The 24,850-nt window shown below is 46.1% G+C and overlaps 1 protein-coding gene across 1 annotated transcript in view; it reads left to right on the forward strand.

Moving 5' to 3' along the window:
- The window catches only part of LOC105922868 (NLR family CARD domain-containing protein 3-like), a 68,250-nt gene that overhangs the window by 24,204 nt on the left and 19,196 nt on the right, over positions 1 to 24,850 (forward strand). Inside the window, exons 5-7 of the mRNA XM_036141641.1 lie at positions 9,144 to 9,369; positions 9,516 to 11,304; positions 11,549 to 11,722. Of these exons, the coding sequence (XP_035997534.1) occupies positions 9,144 to 9,369; positions 9,516 to 11,304; positions 11,549 to 11,722 (2,189 nt within the window). The remainder of the gene's footprint in view (positions 1 to 9,143; positions 9,370 to 9,515; positions 11,305 to 11,548; positions 11,723 to 24,850) is intronic.

The raw sequence follows: 24,850 nt of genomic DNA on the forward strand, positions 1-24,850 counted from the left end.
GGGCCTTGTTTTCTCCTTCAACCAGAGGATGAGTGGCCTGTCAACCCCGAGGATATTCATCGACTAACAGCAGATGACCCTGAGGTCAAGAAGGAAACCACAGTAAATGCTGTACAGGCCAGTGAGGAGGCTGATGCAGTATCTTGCATGATCCACCACTTCAGCTCTTGGATCCGTCTGAAAAAGTCTGTAGCATGGATCTTGAGATTCAAGACTTGGCTTTCATCTCTCTGTCAGAAGAGGAGACAGTTGAATGTGGCTCTTGCACAATCAGGATTGGATGAAGAACAACAACAACGTTCATTTGAGAGGGATATGGAAACATTCAAGCAAAAGACTCTCTCAGGTTGTCTATCAGTGGAGGAGTTGGAGAAATCAGAGATGGAGATCATTAAGTTTAGCCAAAGGAGAAGGTTTCCAGAAGAATTCGCCATGCTGGAAAAAGGCAAAAGTGTCAAGGCTCACAGTCACATCTACACGCTCTGCCCACTATTGGAAGATGGGATTTTGAGAGTTGGCGGCCGGCTCAGTAGGTCATCTATGCCAGCAGAAGCTAAGCATCCCGTAATACTGGCAAAAGATGTGCATATCTCAACCCTTCTGCTGAGACACGTCCATCAAGAAGTGGGACATAGCGGGCGAAACCACATGTTGTCCAAGCTGCGTGAGAAATATTGGATCTCAGGAGCTAGTACAGCCATTAGGAGTGTTCTGTCAAAGTGTGTGAGCTGTCGACGTTTGAATGCTCAGCCAGTGTCTCAGCTGATGGCAGACTTACCATCTGAAAGGGTGACTGCAGATGAACCTCCATTTACTCGGGTAGGAGTGGACTACTTTGGATCCTTTTGAGGTGAGGAGTAGAAGAAGTGTAGTGAAGAAGTATAGAGTAATTTTTACTTGCATGGCCATAAGAGCAATCCACATTGAAGTGGCACCTTCACTTGACACCGATGCCTTCATAAATGCTCTCAGGCGCTTTATAGCAAGACGTGGTCAAGTACGGGAATTGCGCTCAGATAATGGGACTAATTTCAGAGGAGCAGAACAAGAACTGAAAGCATCCATTGAGCAGTGGAATCAGATGCAGATCAATGATGTCCTCCTTCAGAAAGGGATAAAATGGACTTTTAATCCCCCAGCTGGCAGCCATCATGGTGGTTCTTGGAAGAGGTTGATTCGATCAGTCCGTAAAGTCCTCAACTCCACCTTGAATGTGCAAAATTTGGATGAAGAAGGTCTTCACACAGTTCTCTGTGAAGTGGAAGCCATTATCAATGGCCGACCGATAACAAAAGCTTCCATGGATCCTCATGACCTGGAAGCATTGACACCTAATAATCTGCTGCTTTTGAAGGCATTACCATCTTTGCCGCCAGGACTTTTCCAGGAAGCCGACATGTACGCACGCAGGAGGTGGAAGCAGGTACACTACATGTCAGACCTGTTCTGGAAGAGATGGGTTAAGGAGTACTTACCTCAATTGCAGGAGCGGCAGAGATGGTCAGGAGTGAAGCGAAACCTTGTCCCTGGAGATCTGGTGCTTGTAATGGACAGTACAGTACCTCGGAACTCTTGGGTCGTAGGACGAGTCCTACAAACCTTTCCAGACCGAAGGGGCTTTGTGCGTCAGGTGCGCATCAAGACTAAGAGTAGCTGCCTGAACCGGCCTATAACCAAGATATGTCTGCTTCAGGAGGCCGATCCTGGAGGTGGGGTGGCTGTTGCAGATGACAAGGCCTAGACCTCTGACTAGACGTCTGACTTTATTTGTGACGCTTGACTAATAGTGACTGTGGTGAACACAGATGATAGGGCTATGTGCTGGTAACCTCTGGCCCTACCGACTGACTTCTCACAAGATCATGAAGAAGAAAAAGAAGAAGAATGCAATGTGATTACGTATTTTGTTTAGTTTAATTATTCCATGACTGATTGTGTGTAATTATTAGGTAATAATTAGGGGCTGGTGTGTAAGAGCCATGAAGGTGTTTTATTATTATTATTATTCAATCTGATTTATGTAATGTTAAGTAATATAATTTGATGGTTTATATTTGGGTTACTTGGGTTACTATATTTCGTTACTTTTTTTGTTTAATTTCTTGTCACAGTAATTGGGGGCGGTTACATTGAACTAAGTTTAGGGCAGGTGCACAGGCACGGGAGGTAGTAGCCTAACTGGAGAGAGGGTGAGTTACGGGGAAGCCGTATCTTTTGACCGCTGTTACACTGCCTACACTGTGATTGTCTTTTTACTTTGAGCACGTTATTATTATTGGATTACTGGATTAAGTTGGACAACCTTTTTCAATAAACTCGTCAAGACGCATCTGGATTGCAGCGGATTTTTGCTTGGTACAGCGCGTCCTACAATCATACACTCATACTTCAGCCTCTCAGCGACTGCTTGGCTTTTTGGATAAAAGTCGCTACAGGTTTAATGATAGCTACTTTAAAAGCCTGTGGTACATATCCATTTACTAAGGATAGATTAATCATGTCTAAAATAGTGCCACTGATCAAAGGGAATATCTCTTTAAACAACTTGGTTGGGATTGGGTCTAACATACAGGTAGAAGGTTTAGATTATGCTAAAATTTTAGATAGCTCAGAAATCTCTACTGCTTCTAAACAGTTCAGACACTGCACAGGTTCTAAAGATTCCTCCAACGCTGCCTCACTTACTGAGGACGAGGTAATCATGTTTGGGAGGATGCCAATTATTTTATTTTTAATGGAATCATTTTTATTTATGAAGAATCCCAAAAAATCGTTACTGCTAAGAGCTAAGGCAATGGATGGATCAACGGAGCTATGACTCTGTGTAAATTTGGCAACTGTACTGAAGAGAAATTTGGATTATTCTTATTCTCCTCAATTAATGATGAAAAATATGCTGCTCTAACTCTGCGAAGGGTCTTGTAATACAACAATAGACTGTCCCTCCAGATTAGGTAAGATTTCTCATGATGTGTAGAGCGCCATTTTCTCTCCAATTTCCTAATATTGTGCTTCAAGGAACGCAGCTCTGAATTAAACCAAGGAGCCAGCTTCCTGTGAATAATCACCTTCTTTTTCTAGGGAGCTACATTGTCTAATGCAGAACGCAATGACGAAGTCATACCGTTAACAAAGACATCTATTTGTGAATGGGAAGAAACAACATTGCTACTATCTGCAGGGTATTTCTGCAATACTGACGATATTAAGAGGGGGACAGCCTTTTTAAAGTTTGATGCAGCATTGTCCGATAAAGATCTACTATAATGGAACCCTCTTTTTGTCATGATTTGGGTTTTGGTTCACGTTTATTTATTTGATCAGCTATCAGGTTTTGGCTTCTTCAGCTTTTGTACTGTTTTAGGTTATCCGGTCTATGTTTATTGTTTTGGTTAAGTAGCTTATTTCTGCCTCTGGGTTTATTTCTGTTTTGAATTCTAGTTTCGCCTTTTTACTTCATTAGTTATCTGGTCCCTGTTTTAGCTCTGCGTTTAGTTCTGTGATCTAGTGTCCTGTCAGTTCTGTATTGCTCCCGCCTTCGGTTAATTACTTTCAATTCCGCTCACCTGTTTATCCGTCTATTTAAGCCTCACTCCCTCCTTAGTTAGTTGTCGGGTCGTCGTCAATTCATACCATGCGTGCATCCCCTGTTTTCCTGGTAAGAGCTCCCAGCGTCTTGATTCATTTTTTGTAACACGTTTTGTATTTTTCTGCCCAGTTTCTGTTTGTCAAGTATCGTCTGGATGTCTGCCTTACCCCTTTTTTGGATCCTGTCTGTTTGCCCGTTTTATTCCCTCAAATAAATCTCCGTAAAGAGCATTCCTAGTGTGTTGGTTGAATTCCGGATTCATCTCCCTGCTATTTCATGACACTTTTGGGGGTGGAGAACTCAGTTAGGTTAAACTCAAATGTTATTAAAAAATGATCAGATAGGACAGGGTTGTGAGGAAATACTGTTAATTCTTCACAATCAATGCCATATGTCAGCACAAGGTCTAAAGTATGGAGCCAAGAGTGCATCGGTTTATGCACATTTTGAGCAAAACCAATTGAATCTAGGATAGTTTTAAAGGCTACACTAGGGTTATCACATTCTGTGTCAACATGAATGTTAAAATCATCCACTATAATAACCTTGTCAGTGTTTATCACCAAATCAGTTAAGAAGTCTGACAACTGATCCAAAAACTGGGAGTAAGGGTCTGGTGGACGATACAAAACAACAAACAGAAGAGGTTTTATTGCTTTGCAGTTTGGATGAGGGAAACTGAGGGTTAAATGTTTAAAAGAACTGTTGTTATTAATTGGCCTGGGACTAATTAATAAATCAGACTGAAATATGGTTGCCACTCCTCCTCCTCTTCCCACAGATCTGCGAATGTGGAAATTTGAATAATTGGAGGGAGTTGACTCATTTATACTAACGTAGTCCTCTTGTAGCCAAGTTTCTGTGAGACAAAATAAATCAATCTGTTTATCGGAAATCAATTCATTAACTAACAAAGTATTTGGAGGGAGAGACCTTATATTTAATAAACCACATATAATTGTTTTATTTTTAGGTTCAAGGTGAACTGTATGGATTTTTATTAGATTTTTATGATTTGTTCCTTTTAGATCAGTTTTTGATCTGTTAAGTTTTGGCCGTGGGAAAGACACCGTCTCAATAAGATAATTGGTGGGTAACAGTACAAAAGCTGCAGAGAGGTGTGTTAAACTACGGCTCTGCTTCCTGGTCTGGACCCTGGGTTGTCAGCATTTAGGAGGACTAATAAATCCGGCCAGATTCCTAGAAAGAAGAGCTGCACCATCCAAAGTAGGATGGATGCCGTCTCTCCAGATCAGATCAGGTTTTCCCCAGAAAGTTTGCTAGTTATCGATGTAGCCCACGTCGTTTTCAGGACACCACCTAGACAACCAGCGGGTGGATGATGACATGCGGCTAAACATGTCATCACTGGTCAGATCAGGCAGGGGACTAGAGAAAATTACGGAGTCCGACATTGTTTTAGTAAACTCACACACCGAAGCAACACCAACTTTAGTGACCTCCGATCGGCGTGACCGGGTGTCATTACCGCCAGCGTGAATAACAATCTTACTGTATTTACGCTTATCCTTAGCCAGCAGTTTCAGGTAAGATTCTATGTCGCCCGTTCTGGCCCCTGACAGGCGTTTAACTATGGTTCCTGGTGTCTCTAGTGCCACATTTCTGACTATTGAGCTCCCAATCACCAGGATCGGTTCCTCAGCGGGTGTGTCGCTAGCAAAGGGGGGGGGGGGGGGGGGGGGGCTGTCAACTGGTTTTTCCATAGCACGGAGCGGGGTCTCTAATTCTGACACCTTCCCCTCCAAAGCTACAAATACACTACATTTATTACATGTACCATTATCACTAAAGGAGGCAGAAGAATTGCTAAACATCTGACACAGAGAGCAGGAGATAAGGGGAGACTTAGTCAGAGACGGAGAAGCTGAAGTAATAGTAGGATAGGAAGCCATTGTGGAGCTAAAGCTAGGCTAGGCTAAAGCTAGGCTAGCGCCCTTTTACCACGCCAAGAGAGCACCGTGAAACACGAGGAGTTCCCAAGCGCGATGTGCAGCAACAGATAAATGTTTTAAAAGTGCTTATGTGTTAGAAACAGATGTTACAGCAAAGAGATTAACGATAAAAGCGAGAGAATCTGGAGCAACAGACCGTTGCTCACACCGTGAAAACAGGAAGTGACAGGAATACGCCTTACCGCAAACAGGAAGTGACGTCAGCCAAATCAAGCGGAGCACTATGCGAAAGCTGATTGCTCCACTTGTGAAAGCAAAATCTGTCAAGCTCTATTTGGCATTAAGACATCAATTCTTATTGCCACATTGCTAGACAGGACATTGAAAAAAAAAAAGAAGTCGTCCCCCAGCAAAATGAGGGAGTCCCCAGGAGGGGCACTCTCCAGTACCCCCTCCAAGGACTCCAAAAAGGGTGGGTAATCTGAACTGCTGTTTGGCGCATAAGCACAAACAACAGTCAGAACCCGTCCCCCCACATGAATGCGGAGGGAGGCCACCCTCTCGTTCACCGGGGTGAACCCCAACGTGCATGTACCAAGATGAGCAGCAACAAGTATGCCCACTCCAGGTCGGCGCCTCTCACCAGGGGCAACTCCAGAGTGGAAGAATGTCCAGCCCCTCTCAAGGAGACTGGTTCCAGAGCCAGAGCGGTGGGTCGAGGTGAGTCTGACTATCTCTAGCCGGGACCTCTCATCCTTGCGCACAAGCTCAGGCTCCTTCCCCACCAGAGAGCTGACAGTCCACATCCCAAGAGCCAGCTTCTGCAGCCGAGGATCGGAATGCCAAGGTCCCCGCCCTCTACCGCCACCCATTGCACAACGCACCCGACCCCTTTGGCCCCTCCGACAGGTGGTGAGCCTATCAGAAGGGGGACCCATGTCACCTCTTCGGGGTGAGCCCGGCCGGGCTCCATGGGTAAAAGCCCGGCCACCAGGCGCTCGCCAACATGCCCCACCTCCAGGCCTGGCTCCAGAGTGGGGCCCCGGGGACCCACGTCTGCCTTGGGTGACCCTACTAGGGGCTTAAAGCCCCTGACAGCATAGCTCCTAGGGTCATTGGGACACTCAAACCCCTCCACCACGGAAAGGTGGCACCCAGGGAGGGGCTCCTTTAACCCTCATGGGTTAAAGTTTACCAGAGAGCTGCATTCAGCTTTTATATCTTTCATTGCTTCTGAAATGTTTTTAATTTTGGTAAATACTGCTCTCTTTTCTTATTTTTTCTTATTTGTAACAGCATTCCCAGTTTTATAGAATTATTCAAGGAAAATATGTTTATAACACATTCTGCTCTGAAATAGGCAGATATTTCCTGCCTTGTATTTGTCATGTTTTTGAGAGTCGAGCCAGAATTCAGCCACACACAAGGGTACAGATTAAAGCACTTTATTAAAGAATGGGAATATGGACGGGAGTCATTACTGGAGCAGAACAGACAGGTAATGATGACACGAGCAGGAGCTTGCAGGTAGAAGCGGGAGATCAGCGGATGAACTCAGAAGTGGCACCTGAGGCTGACTGCTGCGCTTCGGAGCGGGGTCTGAGCTCGGCCTCAGGGAGGGACCCAAGGCTGACAGGTGAGCCTCCAAGGTGAGTCTGGAGTAGAGCAGCAGTGGGTTTCTCGGGGGCTGCGTCCAGGAATGGGAATCTCGGGCGACCTGAGAGAATCGGGGAACGTCGGCGCGGGTGAACCATGGATAGGGACCAGAGTAGAGTAGAGGCAGGGGTCTTGAGGGCTGCGTCTTGCAGTGGGATCCGAGGACGCCTCCAGGTGGTTGGAGTTGAAGAGAGGTGAGTGAATCACTAGGAGAAGCCAGAGCTGCTGAGTGAAGCAAGAGCCATGGGACAGAGAGTCAATTTACGGAGGGATGACAGTCCAATAGGGCGAGAGTGGTTTGGGTCGAGAACCAGGTTGGTAGGAAGACGATCCGGCAGGGGAGAGCAGACTGAGGAGTTGACAGGTGAACAGGATCCGGGCATATTTAAAAACAGGAGGTGGAAATGATCAGCGGAGCAGAGGGGAAAATGGGTGCCAGAACTAAGCCAGGATGCAGTGAACAAAAATTGCATCCTGACAGTATTTGTTACAGTTTTTTTATATTGAATATTCAAAGAAAACTAACTGATTTGCAGTTTCTGCTGCAAAGGATGCTGAATTCCTCTTAAGCTGCTCTTCTGCTCCATCCATCAAATTCCTCCGTCTAGTTGGCGACTTTGACGACCACTTACTTTGATTATTCAGGTGTTTAATTGTTACTGTTTGGGTTAGCTGTACACTTCAAAGACATCTTTCCATCATTTTTAACCATGAATGTCTCATCTCATAAATCATACCTTTCAACTGGGCCCTTCCCAGATGCTTGGAAATCTGCTTTAGTTACTCCAGTATTCAAATCTGGTGATTTAACGTCTTTAAACAATCATCGACCAATAAGTATTCTTCGCACTTTTTCAAAAATTTAAGAAAATGGGTTGCTGAACAAATTGTCCATCATTTAGATAACAGCTCCTTGCTCCATCCCATGCAGTTTGGCTTTAGGGCCAATCATTCCACTCAGATGGTCACGTCCCTGTTGGTAGAGAAAAAAAGTATCTCTAGATTTGGGTGGTGTTAGTCAATTAATAAAAATAAATCTAAGGCACTCAAACTGGCATAAGGAGTTCCTGAGGGATAAATTTTAGGCCCCCTTTCATTTAGTCTTTATATTAATGATTTGCCGTCTTTTTTTGTCAGGATCTATCGAGTTTAACCTCATTTCTTTGTGTGTGTTGGTGTTGTACTTATATTTCTGTATTTTATTGCAATTTTAACATCATGGCCAGGGGACTACAGATGTTAAATAGCCTTTGGTTGATTCTGTTTTTTAACTCATTAATTGTCATGTCATGTGTTTTATTAAATTGCACTGTTCCCTTTTAAATAAATAAATCTAATCTTATCTAAAGTTAGTTCTAAAGCAACACAGAATAAGCTTTATCAGAAAGACCAAAAAAAAAGGAAAAATAAATACCAAAGTACATAATGCCCAATTACTGATAATACGGGACATTCAGGTAAAAAAGTTGAAATATTCAAGTTAAATAGTGGAAAAAACACACCAGCATATTTACAGAACTATGTGGAAAAATGCAATAAGCATGATAGTACAGCAGCATCTAAGAGTAACTAAGGTGTGTGAAAGAGTACCTTAGCATTTGAGAGACTGTAAATGATTTATGATGGTATCAGAACCAGTACAACCATTATGCATTATTATTCAGCAGCATCACAACCATCATACTCTTAAACATCTGATTCCTTAATACCCACAATTCTGATTGTTTGATATCTTCATTATACAGCTTATTTAATTCTGCATAAGAAGAAAATACAATAATTAAACGTAATACACCTTTTTCTAAGGCCTTCAGTTGATGAGGTAGACTTTTTCCAGTAACTGCTAACCCAGGCTTCTAATTTTAGACCTGAGAATTTTGGGGTTTTCAATATTTAATTAATTTCCCAGCAAGCTTGACCTTTATTGACCTTGACAGCTCCATGATTTCAGCCTGATGTGTCCTTCATGTATTATTCTGTTCCAGCTGCTGGAGGACAACATTGTCACTTTTGTGAAGAACGAGCTGAAGAAGATCCAGAAGATTCTGAGTCCAGATGACCCAGACTGCTCAGAGAGTCAGAGAGATGAGGAGGAGGTGTTGGAAGGTGAGGATGAAGAGCAGAGGAGGAGCAGCAAAGAGGCACTGATGAAGATCACTGTGAACTTCCTGAGGAGGATGAAGCAGGAGGAGCTGGCTGACCGTTTGCAGAGCAGTAAGAGGATTTCTACAAAGATTTAACCTGATGGATAAATCACACATTTACTGATGTCTGAAGAGATGGAATCAAGTGTATTCACGTCATCTGCAGAAGATCATGTTGTTTCCTTCCTGATTTCACTTTTTGTGTTTATTTAGAACATTTTGCTGCGGTTCAACATAAACTTAAATCTGGTCTGAAGAAGAAGTTCCAGTGTGTGTTTGAGGGGATCGCTAAAGCAGGAAGTCCAACCCTTCTGAACCAGATCTACACAGAGCTCTACATCACAGAGGGAGGGACTGGAGAGGTCAATGATGAACATGAGGTCAGACAGATTGAAACAGCATCCAGGAAACCACACAGACCAGACACAACCATCAGACGAGAAGACATCTTTAAAGTCCCACCTGGAAGAGATCAACCAATCAGAACAGTGATGACAAAGGGAGTGGCTGGCATTGGGAAAACAGTCTTAACCAAGAAGTTCACTCTGGACTGGGCTGAAGACAAAGCCCACCAGAACATCCACTTCATTTTTCCATTCACCTTCAGAGAGCTGAATGTGCTGAAAGAGAAAAAGTTCAGCTTGGTGGACCTTGTTCATCACTTCTTTACTGAAACCAAAGAAATCTGCAGCTTTGAACACTTCCAGGTTCTGTTCATCTTTGATGGTCTGGATGAGAGTCGACTTCCTCTGGACTTCCAGAACCAGGAGATCCTGACTGATGCTACAGAGTCCACCTCAGTGGATGTTCTGCTGACAAACCTCATCAGGGGGAAACTGCTTCCCTCTGCTCGCCTCTGGATAACCACACGACCTGCAGCAGCCAATCAGATCCCTCCTGAGTGTGTTGGCATGGTGACAGAGGTCAGAGGGTTCACTGACCCACAGAAGGAGGAGTACTTCAGGAAGAGATTCAAAGATGAGGAGCAGGCCAGGAGGATCATCTCCCACGTGAAGACATCCAGAAGCCTCCACATCATGTGCCACATCCCAGTCTTCTGCTGGATCACTGCTACGGTTCTGGAGGACGTGTTGGAGACCAGACAGGGAGGAGAGCTGCCCAGCACCCTGACTGAGATGTACATCCACTTCCTGGTGGTTCAGACCAAAGTGAAGAAGGTCAAGTATGATGGAGGAGCTGAAACAGATCCACACTGGAGTCCAGAGAGCAGGAAGATGATCAAGTCTCTGGGAAAACTGGCTTTTGATCAGCTGCAGAAAGGAAACCTGATCTTCTATGAATCAGACCTGACAGAGTGTGGCATCGATATCAGAGCAGCCTCAGTGTACTCAGGAGTGTTCACACAGATCTTTAAAGAGGAGAGAGGGCTGTACCAGAACAAGGTGTTCTGCTTCGTCCATCTGAGTGTTCAGGAGTTTCTGGCTGCTTTTCATGTTCATCTGAACTTCATAAACTTTGGTGTCATCCCGATGGAAGAAAAACAAACATTTAGGAGGTCTTCATTTTCTAAGAAACCTAAACTAAAGTCTCTTCACCAGACAGCTGTTGATCAGGCCTTAAAGAGTCCAAATGGACGCCTGGACTTGTTCCTCCGGTTCCTCCTGGGACTTTCACTGCAGACCAATCAGAGACTCCTACAAGGTCTGCAGACACACACAGGAAGTAGCTCACAGACCAATCAGGAAACAGCTCAGTACATCAAGAAGAAGATCAGTGAGAATGTGTCTGCAGAGAAAAGCATCAATCTGTTCCACTGTCTGAATGAACTGAAGGATCGTTCTCTAGTGGAGGAGATCCAACAGTCTCTGAGTTCAGGAAATCTCTCCACAGATAAACTCTCTCCTGCTCAGTGGTCAGCTCTGGGTTTCTTCTTAGTGTCATCTGCAAAAGATCTGGATGTGTTTGACCTGAAGAAATACTCTGCTTCAGAGGAGGTTCTCCTGAGGCTGCTGCCAGTGGTTAAAGCCTCCAACAAAGCTCTGTAAGGACACAGATTGTTGTTGCTTTTATTTCTGATAGTGAGAAATCTGCTAATGAGGTAAATGTTGATTCATGTTGCTTCAGACTATTGATAATTAAAATGTTCACAATAAAGGGAAACATAAAGATGTGTAAAATCAGACATATCAATCATTCTTTCCAAGGAAATCATTGGTGACTGTAAAGAAATAAACAATTTTCTTAAAGGATTGTTTAATAGCAGATTTTTCTCCCTGTCTCCTCAGACTGAGTGTCTGTAACCTCTCAGGGAGAAGCTGTGAAGCTCTGTCCTCAGTTCTCAGCTCCCAGTCCTCCAGTCTCAGAGAACTGGACCTGAGTAACAACAACCTGCAGGATTCAGGAGTGAAGCTTCTCTCTGCTGGACTGGAGAGTCCAAACTGCAGACTGGAAACTCTCAGGTACAAAGTTATCCATCCTGTTGACAGCAGATTTCTGTCCACTACCTGCTAAAATAATAATGGAAATGTTAGTTTAATAGATTTGTCACTGTTATTGTCTTACTATTACTCCCTATGAATACAATCCAGACCCAGACTCACCATATGGGAGTGGTTCTAAAATGTTTTATTTTGCACCACCTTTGAAGAATGACCCCCCCCCCCTTCTCCTCCGTCCCAACAGAATGGGTCAAACATATAACTTTCATTTTTTTTCTGTTTTAATGCATTAATGTCCTCGATCTGAAGATTACCCAAAATCCCTTTTAAATTTTAAATACATTATATGACAATGGTTTCTGACAGATAACATTTTTCAACATTGCCACACTTATTTAACTGTATAATATTACAAAACAATAGAAAAGGTTTTTAGCCCTAATCATACCTCAAACAAAATGTACACTGACTGTGGACACAGGTCTTTCTCTCTCTGGAATGACATGTTCATTTTTAACTATCCATAATCCTCATCATTAATAAAATTCAGAAACCCAAAAGGTGGAGTATAGGGAGGCACTTAAGACTTTTTAGCACCATCCATCATCGCCTTCTTCAGCCGTTATTAGGGTATTCCAAAAAAAAAAAAAAAGTGAAAAACAAAAAACACAGGACTTGTTTTCCGTAGTCCATAATCCAAGAAGCTTTCTCAATTCAAAAAGTCTAGAGTAATGTTTGTAATGTTAAAGTAATTTGTTGAATTGAGAAAGCTTCTTGGATAGGAAGCAAAACTTCTTCAAAGTACGGAAAACAAGCCCAGTTGTTTTGTTTTTTACTTTTTTTTGGAATGATCATTACCTGGATGACTAAGAATCTTCACCAGCTTATTAGGGTATCATCTTGTTCCATACTGCAAACATCAGAACCAGCCTGAGCTAAGGGACATGACTCTGTTCCTGTTCCTGAGGGCCGGGTGGTCACCACTAATGCTGATTCTATTTCGGTTGACATGGCAGCTGCCTTAGAGGATATTTTTGTTACCAGGGATCGGGATGACACCACAGAGATTGTTCTCTATACCGATAGCCTGTCAGAAACTGCTAATCCTGTCGGCTTGGGTGATTCATTAACCAGTTTGCCTTTCTACGAGGTGATTTTTCTGCCAGCCTGTGAGGTGGGGACTCAAGTGGAGCTCCCACGGTCCTGTGAGGTGGAGACCCAGGTGTTGGCACCCTCGGTCTGTGGAGCAGGGTCCCAGATGAGTTCTCCTCTTGCTCGGGACATGTTTGGGCGGAGTAGCCCTCCTCTGGGTGACCAATGTTGGGCTTATCAACCTAGAGGCAGGGGTATGGGTCCTTGTCGGGGGGTTAAACAGCGGAGAACCCCGAGAGAGGTTAAGGACCCTAAGCTCCTACTTAAGCCTCAGTCTCCAGGCATCTTGAGTGATAGTCAGCCTTCTGAACTTTTTCACTGGTTATCACTGCCAGATTTTCTCAGAAGTCTGATTCTGAGGCTTATGGTCGCCAAGGGTTGGAAAGGTCCGTTGCAGGTAGTTAGACGTTTTCGGTGTCCAGTAGCTCGATGCCCCTGAAAACCTGTAGCCCGGCGCCTTCCAAATCCTGTAGTTTGGCGACTCTAGAACCCTGTAGCCCATCGCCTCCTGAATCCTGTTGCCCGGCGCCTCCTGAAGTCTGTAGCCCATGGCTATCCATAGCCTGTTGCTCGGCGCCTCCTGAATCCTGTAGCTCAGCGCCTCTTGAACCCTGTAGCTCGGAGCCTTCTTAATCTTGTAGCTCGGTGCCTCCTGAATCCTGTAGCTCGGCGCCTTCTGGATCTTGTAGCCCTGTGCCTTCTGAATCTTGTAGCCCGGCGCCTTCTGAAACCCATGGTTTGTCGCCATCTGATGTTTGTAACCAGGCGCCTCCTGAGGTCAGTAGTCTTGTCCCGCCTGTCACCAGTAGCCTGGTCCCGCCGGTAGCCAGTAGTCTGGTTCCATCAGTGTCCTGCAGCCCAGCACCCCCTATAGCCTGCAGTTTGGCTTCTCCTGAGGCTGTTAACCAGTCGCCTCCCCAGGTCGCCAGTCTGGTGTCTCCTGGGATTTTCCCTTCAGTTGTCCGCCTCTGAGAGCTCTGCTCTGTCAACGGCTTCTGAGGGTTCTGCTCTGTCGGTGACTTCTGAGGGCTTGGTGGTTCCTGCTCTGCCGACGTCCTCCAAATTTCGTGCTCTGCCATCAGCCTCCTGAAGCTCTGCCGTCGTCCTTGTGGATACCCGCCAGACTGCCCGATCCGCCAGGGCGGTTCTGGACTTTTTCCTTCTGTCCTAACCCCCTCCACCTGCCTGGTCTGGGTTGTTTTTGTTTTGATTCTGAGCCTGTCTGTCCCTTTTTCTGCCAGCCTGAGGTTAATAAATCCTCCTTTTATCCACTTCTGTTGTCGGTCTGAATTCTGGGTCCATCCGTCCCCGTTCATTACAATTTATGTATGTTTGAAATAATATAATTGAGATTTACAGTAAAAAAAAGTAACAAAAAAACTTAAATGAGCAGCAGGTGAGGGACCAGACAAAGAGCAGCCCAAAACCCCCTTATGATGAATACAATAAATGGTCTGGTGGCCGGGTTTTTACCCATGGAGCCTGGCCGGGCACAGCCGAAAAAGGTGACATGGGTCCCCCTTCCAATGGGCTCAACACCTACCGGAGGGGCCAAAGGGGTTGGTGCATTGTACAATGGATGGCAGTAGAGGGTGGGGACCTTGGCATTCCAATCCTTGGCTGCAGAAGCTGGCTCTTGGGATGTGGAATGTCACCTCTCTGGTGGGGAAGAAGCCTGAGCTAGTGCGCAAGGTTGAGAGGTTCCAACTAGAGATAGTTGGACTCACCTCAACGCATGGCTCTGGCTCTGGAACCAGTCTCCTTGAGAGAGGCTGGACATTCTTCCACTCTGGAGTAGCCCCTGGTGAGAGGTACCAAGCTGGAGTGGGAATACTTGTTGCCCCTCATCTCGGTGCCTGCACGTTGGGGTTCACCCTGGTAAACGATAGCGTGGCCTCCCTCTGCATTCGTGTGGGGGGACGGGTTCTGACTGTTGTTTGTGCTTATGCGGCAAACAGCAGTTCAGATTACCCACCCTTTTTGGAGTCCTTGGAGGGCGCACTGGAGAGTGCCCCCAGTCAGACCTGGCAGGCCCAAACATATTGTGAGGGTCAGCTGGGAAAGTCTGGCAGAGTCCCCCGTGAGACGGAGCTTTAACCTCACGTCCCGAGGGAAGCGGGGGACATCGAGTCTGAATGGACCATGTTTTGCGCCTTTATTGTTGAAGCGGCTAGTCGGAGCTGTGGCCGCAAGGCTGTCGGTGCATTTTGCGGCAGCAACCCTCGAACATGCTGGTGGACACCGTTGGTGAGGGAAGCCGTCAAGCTGAAGAAGGAGTCCTATCGGGCTTTATTGGCCTGTGAAATTCCGGAAGCAGCTGATGTGTACCGGCAGTCAAAGTGGCAGGCGGTTTGGCTAGTTGCCGAGGCAAAAACTCTGGCGTGGGAAGAGTTTGGAGACGCCATGGAGAAAGACTTCAACGCGATACTGGTCCACTATCCGGCGTCTCAGGAGGGGAAAGCAGTGCAGTACCAACACTGTTTATGGTGGGGGTGGTGTGCTGCTGACCTCGACTCGGGATGTCACGCGTCGGTGGGCGAAATACTTTGAAGACATCCTTAATCCCACCAACACGTCTTCCATTGCGGAAGCAGAGCCTGAGGTTGGGTTCTCCCATCTCTGGTGCTGAAGTCGCCGCAGTTGTTAAAAAAGTCCTTGGTGGCAAGGCCCCGGGGGTGGATGAGATTCGACCTGAGTACCTTAAGGCTCTGGATGTTGTGGAGCTGTGTTGGTTAATGCGGCTCTGCAGCATTGCGTGGACATTGGTGGCAGTTCTCCTGGATTGGCAGACTGGGGTGGTGGTCCCCCAATTTAAAATGGGAGACCGGAGGGTGTGTTCCAATTACAGAGCAATCACACTCTTAAGCCTCCTTGGTAAGGTCTATTCCGGGGTTCTGGAAAGGAGGGTCAGTCGCTTAGTCGAATCTCGAATTGAGGAAGAGCAGTGTGGTTTTCTACCTGGTTGTGGAACACTGGATCAGCTCTACACCCTCAGCAGGATCCTGGAGGGGGCATGGGAGTTTGCCCAACCAGTCTACATGTGCTTTGTGGATCTGGAGAAGGCATTCTACCGTGTCCCTCGAGGGATCATGTGGGGGGTATTCTAGGAGTGTGGAGTACCGGGCCCTTTAATAAGGGCTGTCGGGTCTCTGTATAATAATAATCAGAATCAGAATCAAGTTTATTGCCAAGTAGGTTTGCACTTACAAGGAATTTGACTTGGTGTTGATGGTGCAGACAAAAAATAAAATAAAATAAAATAAAATGGATATATATACAGAAGCTATATACACTCAGTAAACTGTGCGTTAATGTAACGCAGAAGCTTGTAAGTCCTGAATGGGGGAGAGACACAGTGTCCAGTTTCACGGGCAGCTCTTGGCCTTGTTCATAAGGCTGGTAGCAGATGGGAAAAAATTGTTCTTGTGGCATGAGATTTTGGTCCTGATGGACCGCAGCCTCATGCCTGAGGGAAGTGACTGAAATAGTCTGTGACTGGGGTGCGAGGGATCAGCCACGATCTTCCCTGCACGCCTCAGAGTCCTGGAGGCGTACAGGTCCTGGAGAGATGGAAGATTGCAGCCAATCACCTTCTCTGCAGACCGGATGACACGCTGCAGTCTGCCCATGTCTTTAGCGGTGGCACCAGCCTACCAGATGGTGATGGAGGAGGTGAGGATGGACTCAATGATGGAGTAGAACTGCACCATCATTGTCCTTGGCAGGTTGAATTTCTTCAGCTGCCGCAGGAAGTACATCCTCTGCTGGGCTTTCTTGGTGAGGGAGTTGATGTTCAGCTCCCACTTTAGGTCCTGGGAGATGATAGTTTCCAGGAAGCTGAAAGACTCCACAGTGTCGATGGTGGAGTCACAGAGGGTGATGGGGGTAGCTGGGGCTGAGTTCTTCCTGAAGTCCACAACCATCTCCACTGTTTTTACAGCACTGAGCTCCAGGTTGTTCTCCCTGTACCAGGTCACCAGATGGTCAGCCTCCCACCTGTAGGCGGACTCGTCACCATCAGAGATAAGTCCGATGAGAGTGGCGTCGTCCGCAAACTTCAGGAGCTTGACAGACTGATGACTGGAGGTGCAGCTGTTTGTGTACAGGGAGAAGAGCAGAGGAGAAAGAACACAGCCCTGGGGGGAACCAGTGCTGATGAGCTCTGAGTCAGAGTCATGTTTTCCCAGCTTCATGTGCTGCTTCCTGTCAGACAGGGAGTCTGTGATCCACCTGCAGGTGGAGTCAGGCACACTCACACACTTTATTTCAAGCGCCTTTCAATGCACAAACAATAAATGGTAAAAGCAACATCATCATAGTTAAAAGAAACAACACAAACTACACACAGGAAAGTAATATAAAATCATGATGGCAATCTTGAACATATGGGTTTTGAGTTTTGATTTGAACAAGGGTAAAGACTCTGTATTGCAGATGTCAGGGGAAGAGAATTCCAGAGTGTGGGCGCCGAATGAGGAAAAAGCTCTAGCCAGTGGAGCTGCTGCAGGACTGGGGTGAAGTGATGGAAAGAAGGGGTTCTAGAAATGATGCAAGCTGCTGAGTTTTGTACTGCCTGAAGCTTGTGAATGGATTTTTGAGGAAGACCGAAAAGAAGAGACTTACAGTAATCAATGCGGTAAGTGACCAGACTATGAACAAGAGTGCAGGTGGAACTAGGGGAGAGAGAGGGGCGGAGGCGATTGATATTGCGTAAGTGAAAGAGCAGAACGGGTAAGGTTGTTAATGTGAGAGGAGAAAGACAAGGTACTATCAAGGATGACACCCAGACTCTTGACCTGAGGTGAGGGAGAGATTATGGAGTTGTCAAATGAAAAGGAGAAACTGTCAGCTTTGGATAATGTAGATTTTGTTCCCACTAGGAGGATTTCAGTCTTGTCATTATTCAATTTAGCAAAGTTGGAGGTGAACCAGGATTTTATTTCGGTTAAGCAGGAGATTAATGAAGGAGGTGGGAGTGAAGAGTTTGGTTTACAAGTAAGATAGAGCTGGGGGTCATCCGCATAACAGTGAAAATTGATGTTAAACTTCCTAAAGATATTGCCAAGGGGAGAATGTAAATGATAAAGAGAAGGGGTCCCAGAACAGAGCCTTGGAGAACATTGGTGGTAACTGGAGAGGAGTTGGAACGATAGGACTTAATCTGAACAAACTGAATGCACCCCGAAAGATAGGATTGAAACCAGGCTAGGGGAGTATGAGTGATGCCAATTGTATAAAGTTGATGGAGTAGGGTAGAGTGTGAAACTGGGTCAAAGGCTGCACTTGGATCAAGAAGAATGAAGATGGATATTAGATCATAGTCAGCTGCTATTAAAAGATCATTGGTTATTTTTAAGAGGGCGGTTTCAGTGCTATGATGGGGACGGAAGCCAGACTGGAACTGTTCGTAAAGGTTGTTGTAAGTTAAGTGAGAATGAAGTTGAGAAGCGACTGTCTTTTCCATTATTTTTGAGATAAAAACTAAATTTCATATTGGCCTGAGATTATTGTAGTTGTTGGGATCTAATCCAGGTTTCTTCACAATAGGAGTGATAATAGCAGTTTTGAAAAGAGATGGAACAATTCCAGAACCAAGCGAGGAGTGAATGATTGCAGTTATGAAGGGGAGGAGAGAGTGAAGGCAGGATTTGACCAGGGCAGACGGAATGGGATCAAGTGGGCAGGTGGAAGATTTAGATTTCTTGATAAAATCAGAAATATCAGAGAGGGTAGGTAGATGAAAGCTGGAAAAAAGCTGGCAGGGTGAAGGGGTTATAGGGGAAGGAGGTGACAGGATAGGAGACAGGCACTGGTGAATTATTTTGATTTTATCATTAAAAAACTGCATTATAGAATTGCAAGCGTCAGTTGAGCATAGGTGGGGAGGAAGAGAAGCTGAAAATATTGTTAAACACCAAAAACAGAGTCAGAGAATTACCTTCATGTGAGCAGATCAGGTTGGAATAGTAAGTGGATTTAGTTTTAGTGATTAGTTCTTTGTATTGAGTTATCTGAGTTATATACATTTCGCTGTGAATTGTTAAACCGGTTTTCTTTTTAAGTCTTTCAAGTTGACGGCACTTAGCCTTCATGGTCCGGATTTCAGGGGTAAACCAGGGAGCGGTGTGGGAAAAGGTAACAGTCCGGGATTTTGTTGGGGCAAGGAGGTTTAAAATGTAATTTAAGCAGTTATTGTATTGAGATGTCAGTTCATCCGGTGAGGAAGAAGGATCCAGGATTAAAGTTCTTAGTGTGGAGAGTGTCCAAGTTAATGTTCTTAATGTTCTGGTATGAAAGAAGCCGAGGGGTCTTTACTGTGAAGAGACGAGTGGAAATGTTGAATGAGAGGAGGAAATGATCAGATATGTGAAGATCCTCAGCTAAACAGTTAGAGGGGGTGAGACCAGAGCAACAAATTAGGTCAAGAATATTACTTTTAGAGTGAGTTGGACTCACTGATCAAACTGATCAAAACCAAAACTGTCCAGACAAGATGGGAAATCTCTAGTGAGGGGAAGGATAAAATTGTCCATGTGAATATTAAAATCCCCCACCAATGTTACATTGGGTGAGAGAGAGGAGAGGAGGGTTAGGAGATCAGTTAATTCATTTAAAAAGTCACTGTGTGGCTTGGGGGGGGGCATAGACGGCCACAACAATGGTGGGTGTAGGGCCAAAGAGTGTACTGGACAGGCATTCAAATGAGCTGTAGGAAGGCACAGTGACGGGAACCACTTTCCATTTCTCATTGTAGAGTACCGCGAGACCGCCTCCTCGGCGCGTCACGCGGGGCTGGCAAAGGTAAACAAACCCAGGTGGAGTGGAGTCATTTAGTTGTGAATAGTTATTAGGCTGTTGCCAAGTTTCCATTAGAATCAGAAAGTCCAGTTCACGGTCAACAAGGATATCTTGGACGAGATGACCCTTGTTTATAAGTGAGCGGATATTGAGAAGACCAAAGTTGAGGGTGATGTTTTGGAGTTTGACTGGAGGCTTAGCCGACCTAGCTGGGCTGGCTAGCACGCTGTGGTTCACAGTCATATGGGATTTATGTTGAGAGCGGCGAGTTGTGGACCAGTAGGATTTAACAGATTTGGAGTTGCTGGGATGGAAGAGTCGGCAAGATCCGCGGTGTGTGTATTTACAGCGGGGTAGGAGAGCAATATCAGGGTAGAGGTGTAAAGATGCCGGCGGAGGTTCAGTCAGAAGTGAGCGGATGCGGAGGAACTCTGTTGTGGTGTACTCGATTAGACTAAATCCAAGACGGAGAAGAGGCAGCATGAAGATCAGTATTAATACGGTGCAGGTGACAATCTCTGGAGGCCACATCATTTGTAGCAGCAACTGGACTGAAGGGTCGAAGGCCTGGATAGAGAGGCAGGTAAGCTTACAGTTTTGCACAGAAAAACTTGACGAAACATCAGGAGTATCAATAACAAAGATTCAGGGTAGCTCCAAGCGTTGGGTTGTGGAGGATTGTTAATTTACTCCATGAAATTATTTACAAAAGTTGTAGAGTACAGCTGTCGGAGAGTAGCGGTGCCAGAAATTGCGCCAGCGTCCACTCAACTGCCAGCGTCCACTCAACTCTGTATGACCGGTGTCAGAGTTTGGTCTGCATAGCCGGCAGTAAGTCGTACTTGTTTCCGGTAGAGTTGGACTCCCCCAAGGTTGCCCTTTGTCACCGATTTTGTTCATAACTTTTATGGACAGAATTTCTAGGCGCTGCCAAGGTGTTGAGGGGATCTGTTTTGGTGGCCTTAGGATTGCATCTCTGCTGTTCACAGATGACTTTGTCCATTTGGCTTCATTGGGGTGTGATCTACAGCTCTCACTAGAGCGCTTCGCAGCCGAGTGCGAAGCGGTCGGGATGAGAATCAGTGCCTCCAAATCCGAGACCATGGTCTTCAACCGGAAAAGGGTAGAGTGCCTCCTCCGGGTTGGGGAGGATGTGCTGCCCCTAGTGGAGGAGTTCAAGTATCTTGGGGTCTTGTTCACGAATGAGGGGAAGATGGAGCGGGAGATCGACAGGCAGATTGGTGCGGCGTCTGCTGTGAAGCGGGCGCTGTACCGATCCATTGTGGTGAAGAGAGAGCTGAGCCATAAGGCAGAGCTCTCTCTTCACCGGTTGATCTACATTTCTACATTCATCTATGGTCACAAGCTTTGGGTCGTGACCGAAAGAACGAGATCCCGGATACAAGCGGCCCAAATGAGTTTTCTCCGTAGTGTGTCTGGGTTCTCCCTTAGAGGTAGGGTGAGGTGCTCAGTCATCCGGGGAGGACTTAGAGTAGAGCCGATGCTCCTCCACGTCCAGAGGAGCCAGTTGAGGTGGCTCGGGCATCTGGTTAGGATGCCTCCTGGACGCCTCCCTGGTGAGGTGTTCCAGGAATGTCACACCAGTAGGAAGCCCTACTGAAGCTGCTACCCCCGCGACCAGACACCGGATAAGCGGAAGAAGATGGATGGATGGAGCAGCAGGAGAGATCAATACACAGAAAGATGAAGCACAGCTGAAACCTGAAAAAGCGAGAGTTAAGTTCCGGATCTCACGAAAGAAGAGATTTAGATGTTTGTTAAAAATTATGGATTTAGCCCCGAATAAACAATAAAGTTAAGTATTTAATTTAAAAATAATCAGATTAGTTTTTTATTGTTTTCCATTTAGTCACTACCTGCTACACCATAACCTGACAATGAGTCAAAAGAAAATAAAGACAGCAAATGTTATTTGTGCACAGGCAACACCATGACTGCTCAACTACACCTACAACCAGGACCCAGTGTTCTATCTGAGAAAAACCCTTTAATTATCTCCTAGTTTCCCACAATAAAGCAAAACATGAGTGGTAGGTAGTTTGTCCTTTCCATATACCAGTTTCTTGGGCATTGCACCCGCCACAGTTGAATCAGCACACCCCAGACACATGCAGGCCACAGCCCAGAGTAACAGAGAGACCAGTGATGAGACGGAAAGAGAATGAGATGCAGTAAGTGGGGAAAATATGGGGAAAAGTTTAATAAAAAGTGGAAGAAAGTGCACTGAAAGGCTGGATCTGACCTCAGATGGGAGATGTCTCAAAGGCATTCTACTGATTCTCCAAGTGTGAAATATTTGCCCACCATATGCTGCTACACTACTGATCCAATCACTGCTTAATTATTTATGTCAGCTTCAATTTGTCAGAGTTCTCTGTTTTGTCGGTGTTCTAACTCTGCTTCACAGGTGGTTCTAGTTGGCTGGGGGGCGTGGAGAAGGCTCTGAAGAAGGCTCTGAAGGCTCTGAAGAAGGCTCTGAAGAAGGCTCTGGCCAACAAAGCCCAGCAGATACAATCGGTCGGCAGCTAGGCGTGCAGCAGGAACAATTAAATGGATTAGGTTTAGCAGTAAATTCGACACAAGAACAACTTCAAACAGTCACTGCTCAGCTCAGTCAGCTGATGCCTTACGTTTCTTCCGCTTCTTCTCAGCCAGCGTCTCAGGCATCGGAGGTCCTGCCTCCCGCAGTTCAAACACCTGTAGAAACCGATCAGATTCCGCTCGCTGAAAGCTCATCTCCGGCTCCTGAGAAATTCTCAGGAGAGAGTGGAGATTGTGGGGGTTTTCTCTTCCAATGTAATCTTGTTTTCAACCGTGCTCCCCAAACTTACCCCTCTGATCAGTCTAAAATTTTGTTTATTCTTCGGCTCTTAACTGGTAGAGCTCTGAGATGGGCTGAAGCCCGATTTCCGGACTGTCAGGTGTTTGGATGTTCGTTTAAGGACTTTGCTACTAAATTTAGGACTGTTTTCTCAGTCGAATTGGCCCCGGTCCAATTATCCCATTCTCTGCTCTCGTTAAAACAGCGGGGCCGATGTGTTTCTGATTTCTCGGTAGAATTTCGTACTCTTGCTGCATCCGCTGATTGGGAAGGCAAGCCGTTAAAGGCAGTCTTTTTCCAGGACGAACTAGCCTGACTGGGGGAACCTAGTTCTTTTGAGGACATGGTCGCTTTAGCCATCGGGCTGGATACCCGACTACGTAGCCGTGACCGAGGACGAACAGAGAGACCCCTACGGTCTGTGGGTCCACCGGTACAGGGATCCACTACTCAGCGGCATTTAGTTTCACCGCCTTCACCTCCTGAACCTATGCAGATTGGTCGTGTTCAGTTAACTAATGAAGAGCGGCAACAACGGTATTCTGAGAATCAGTGCCTTTATTGTGGAGGTGAGGGTCATTTCGTTAAATATTGTCCGGTGCGGCCAAAAAATCAGGTCCATCGCCTGTAGCGGGGAAGGCGGCGGACCGGAGTAATTTTTCGTCCCCCAAGCTTTTTTCGAACTCGTCTCCGTCCCGTCTTTGTTTGCCGGTTACTTTGGTTTTTGGTCAGGATAGTTTTGATGTCTCAGCCCTAATCGACTCAGGTTCTGATTTTAACCTGATCGACTCGGATTTAGTTAATCACCTACTCATCCGGAGGGTCCCGCTCTCCACACCACTCCAGGTGTCCGCTCTAGATGGGGGAAAATGAACCCTCATCACCCACCAAACTGAGCCTCTGGAGACAATAGCATCCAGTAATCACCGAGAACAGCTATCGTTTTTTATTTTTCCGGTAAAATGCTCTCCCGTGGTCTTAGGTTTGGCATGGTTATCCGCTCATAACCCACATCTAAATTGGGCCGAATCTCGGCTGGTGTCTTGGTCTCTCGCTTGTCACTCTCGGTGTTTGCTCTCGGCTCGGCCAGTCTCTCATCCGCCTGCTTCTTCCCCCAAACTGGGGGATGAGATTGATTTTTCCCACGTCCCTAAACAGTACTATGATCTCCGCCTGGTCTTTAGCAAGACTCGGGCGTACTCTCTCCCTCCGCATCGCCCATATGACTGCACTATTGACCTGCTACCTGGTGCTCCTCTGCCTTCCAGCCGCCTGTACAACATCTCGAGGTCTGAACGTCAGGCGCTCGAGAAATATATTGGTGAGTCTCTTGTGGCTGGATTAATTCGGCCTTCCTCTTCTCCTCTAGGTCCAGGTTTTTTCTTTGTGGGGAAGAAAGATGGATCCCTCCGGCCATGTATCGATTACCGGAGGTTTAATCAGATCACAGTTAAGAATAAGTACCCGCTTCCTCTTTTGTCTTCGGCGTTAGAACCAGACCAGAACGCCGTAATTTTTTCTAAGATTGACTTACGCAATGCTTACCATTTAGTCCAGGTCAGACAGGGGGATGAGAGGAAGACCGCTTTTAAGACCCCACTGGGCCATTTTGAGTATCTTGTGATGCCTTTCGACTTAGGTAACGCTCCGTCAGTTTTTCAAGCACTAGTTAATGACGTCCTACGGGATTTCTTAAATGACTTTGTATTCATCTACTTAGATGATATCCTGATTTATTCTAGTAACCCCGATCAGCATCATGTCCGTCTCGTTCTCCAACGCCTCCTAGAGAACCGCCTATTCGTTAAGGCCGAGAAGTGCAAGTTCCACCTTAGCACTGTTTCATTCCTTGGCCTGATTCTAGAAGGCAGCCGCGTGAGGTCGGATCCCGAGAAGATTAAGGCAGTTGTTGAATGGCTTACCCCTCATTCCCGTAAGCAGCTCCAGAGATTTTTGGGATTTGCCAATTTTTACAGGCGATTCATCAAAAATTACAGTCAGATAGCCTCCCCCCTGCACGCTCTTACTTCCACCAAGGTCCCGTTTATCTGGAGTCCTGAGGCTGAAGCCGCATTTCAGAATCTTAAGACTAAGTTTTCTCAGGCTCCCATACTGGTGATCCCACTAAACAATTCACCCTTGAAATAGACGCGTCAGACACTGGCGTGGGTGCAGTTGTTTCACAACACTCAGACTCAGACAATAAATTTCACCCGTGTGCCTTTTTTTCTCGCCGGTTGTCTCCAGCCGAGCATGATTATGACGTAGGGGATAGGGAACTGCTCGCCATCAAGTTGGCATTAGAGGAGTGGCGGCACTGGTTAAAGGGATCCGAGCAGCCCATAATCATTTGGACC

This window comes from Fundulus heteroclitus, chromosome 9 (genome assembly GCF_011125445.2).
Source record: "Fundulus heteroclitus isolate FHET01 chromosome 9, MU-UCD_Fhet_4.1, whole genome shotgun sequence".
Lineage (NCBI taxonomy): Eukaryota > Metazoa > Chordata > Actinopteri > Cyprinodontiformes > Fundulidae > Fundulus > Fundulus heteroclitus.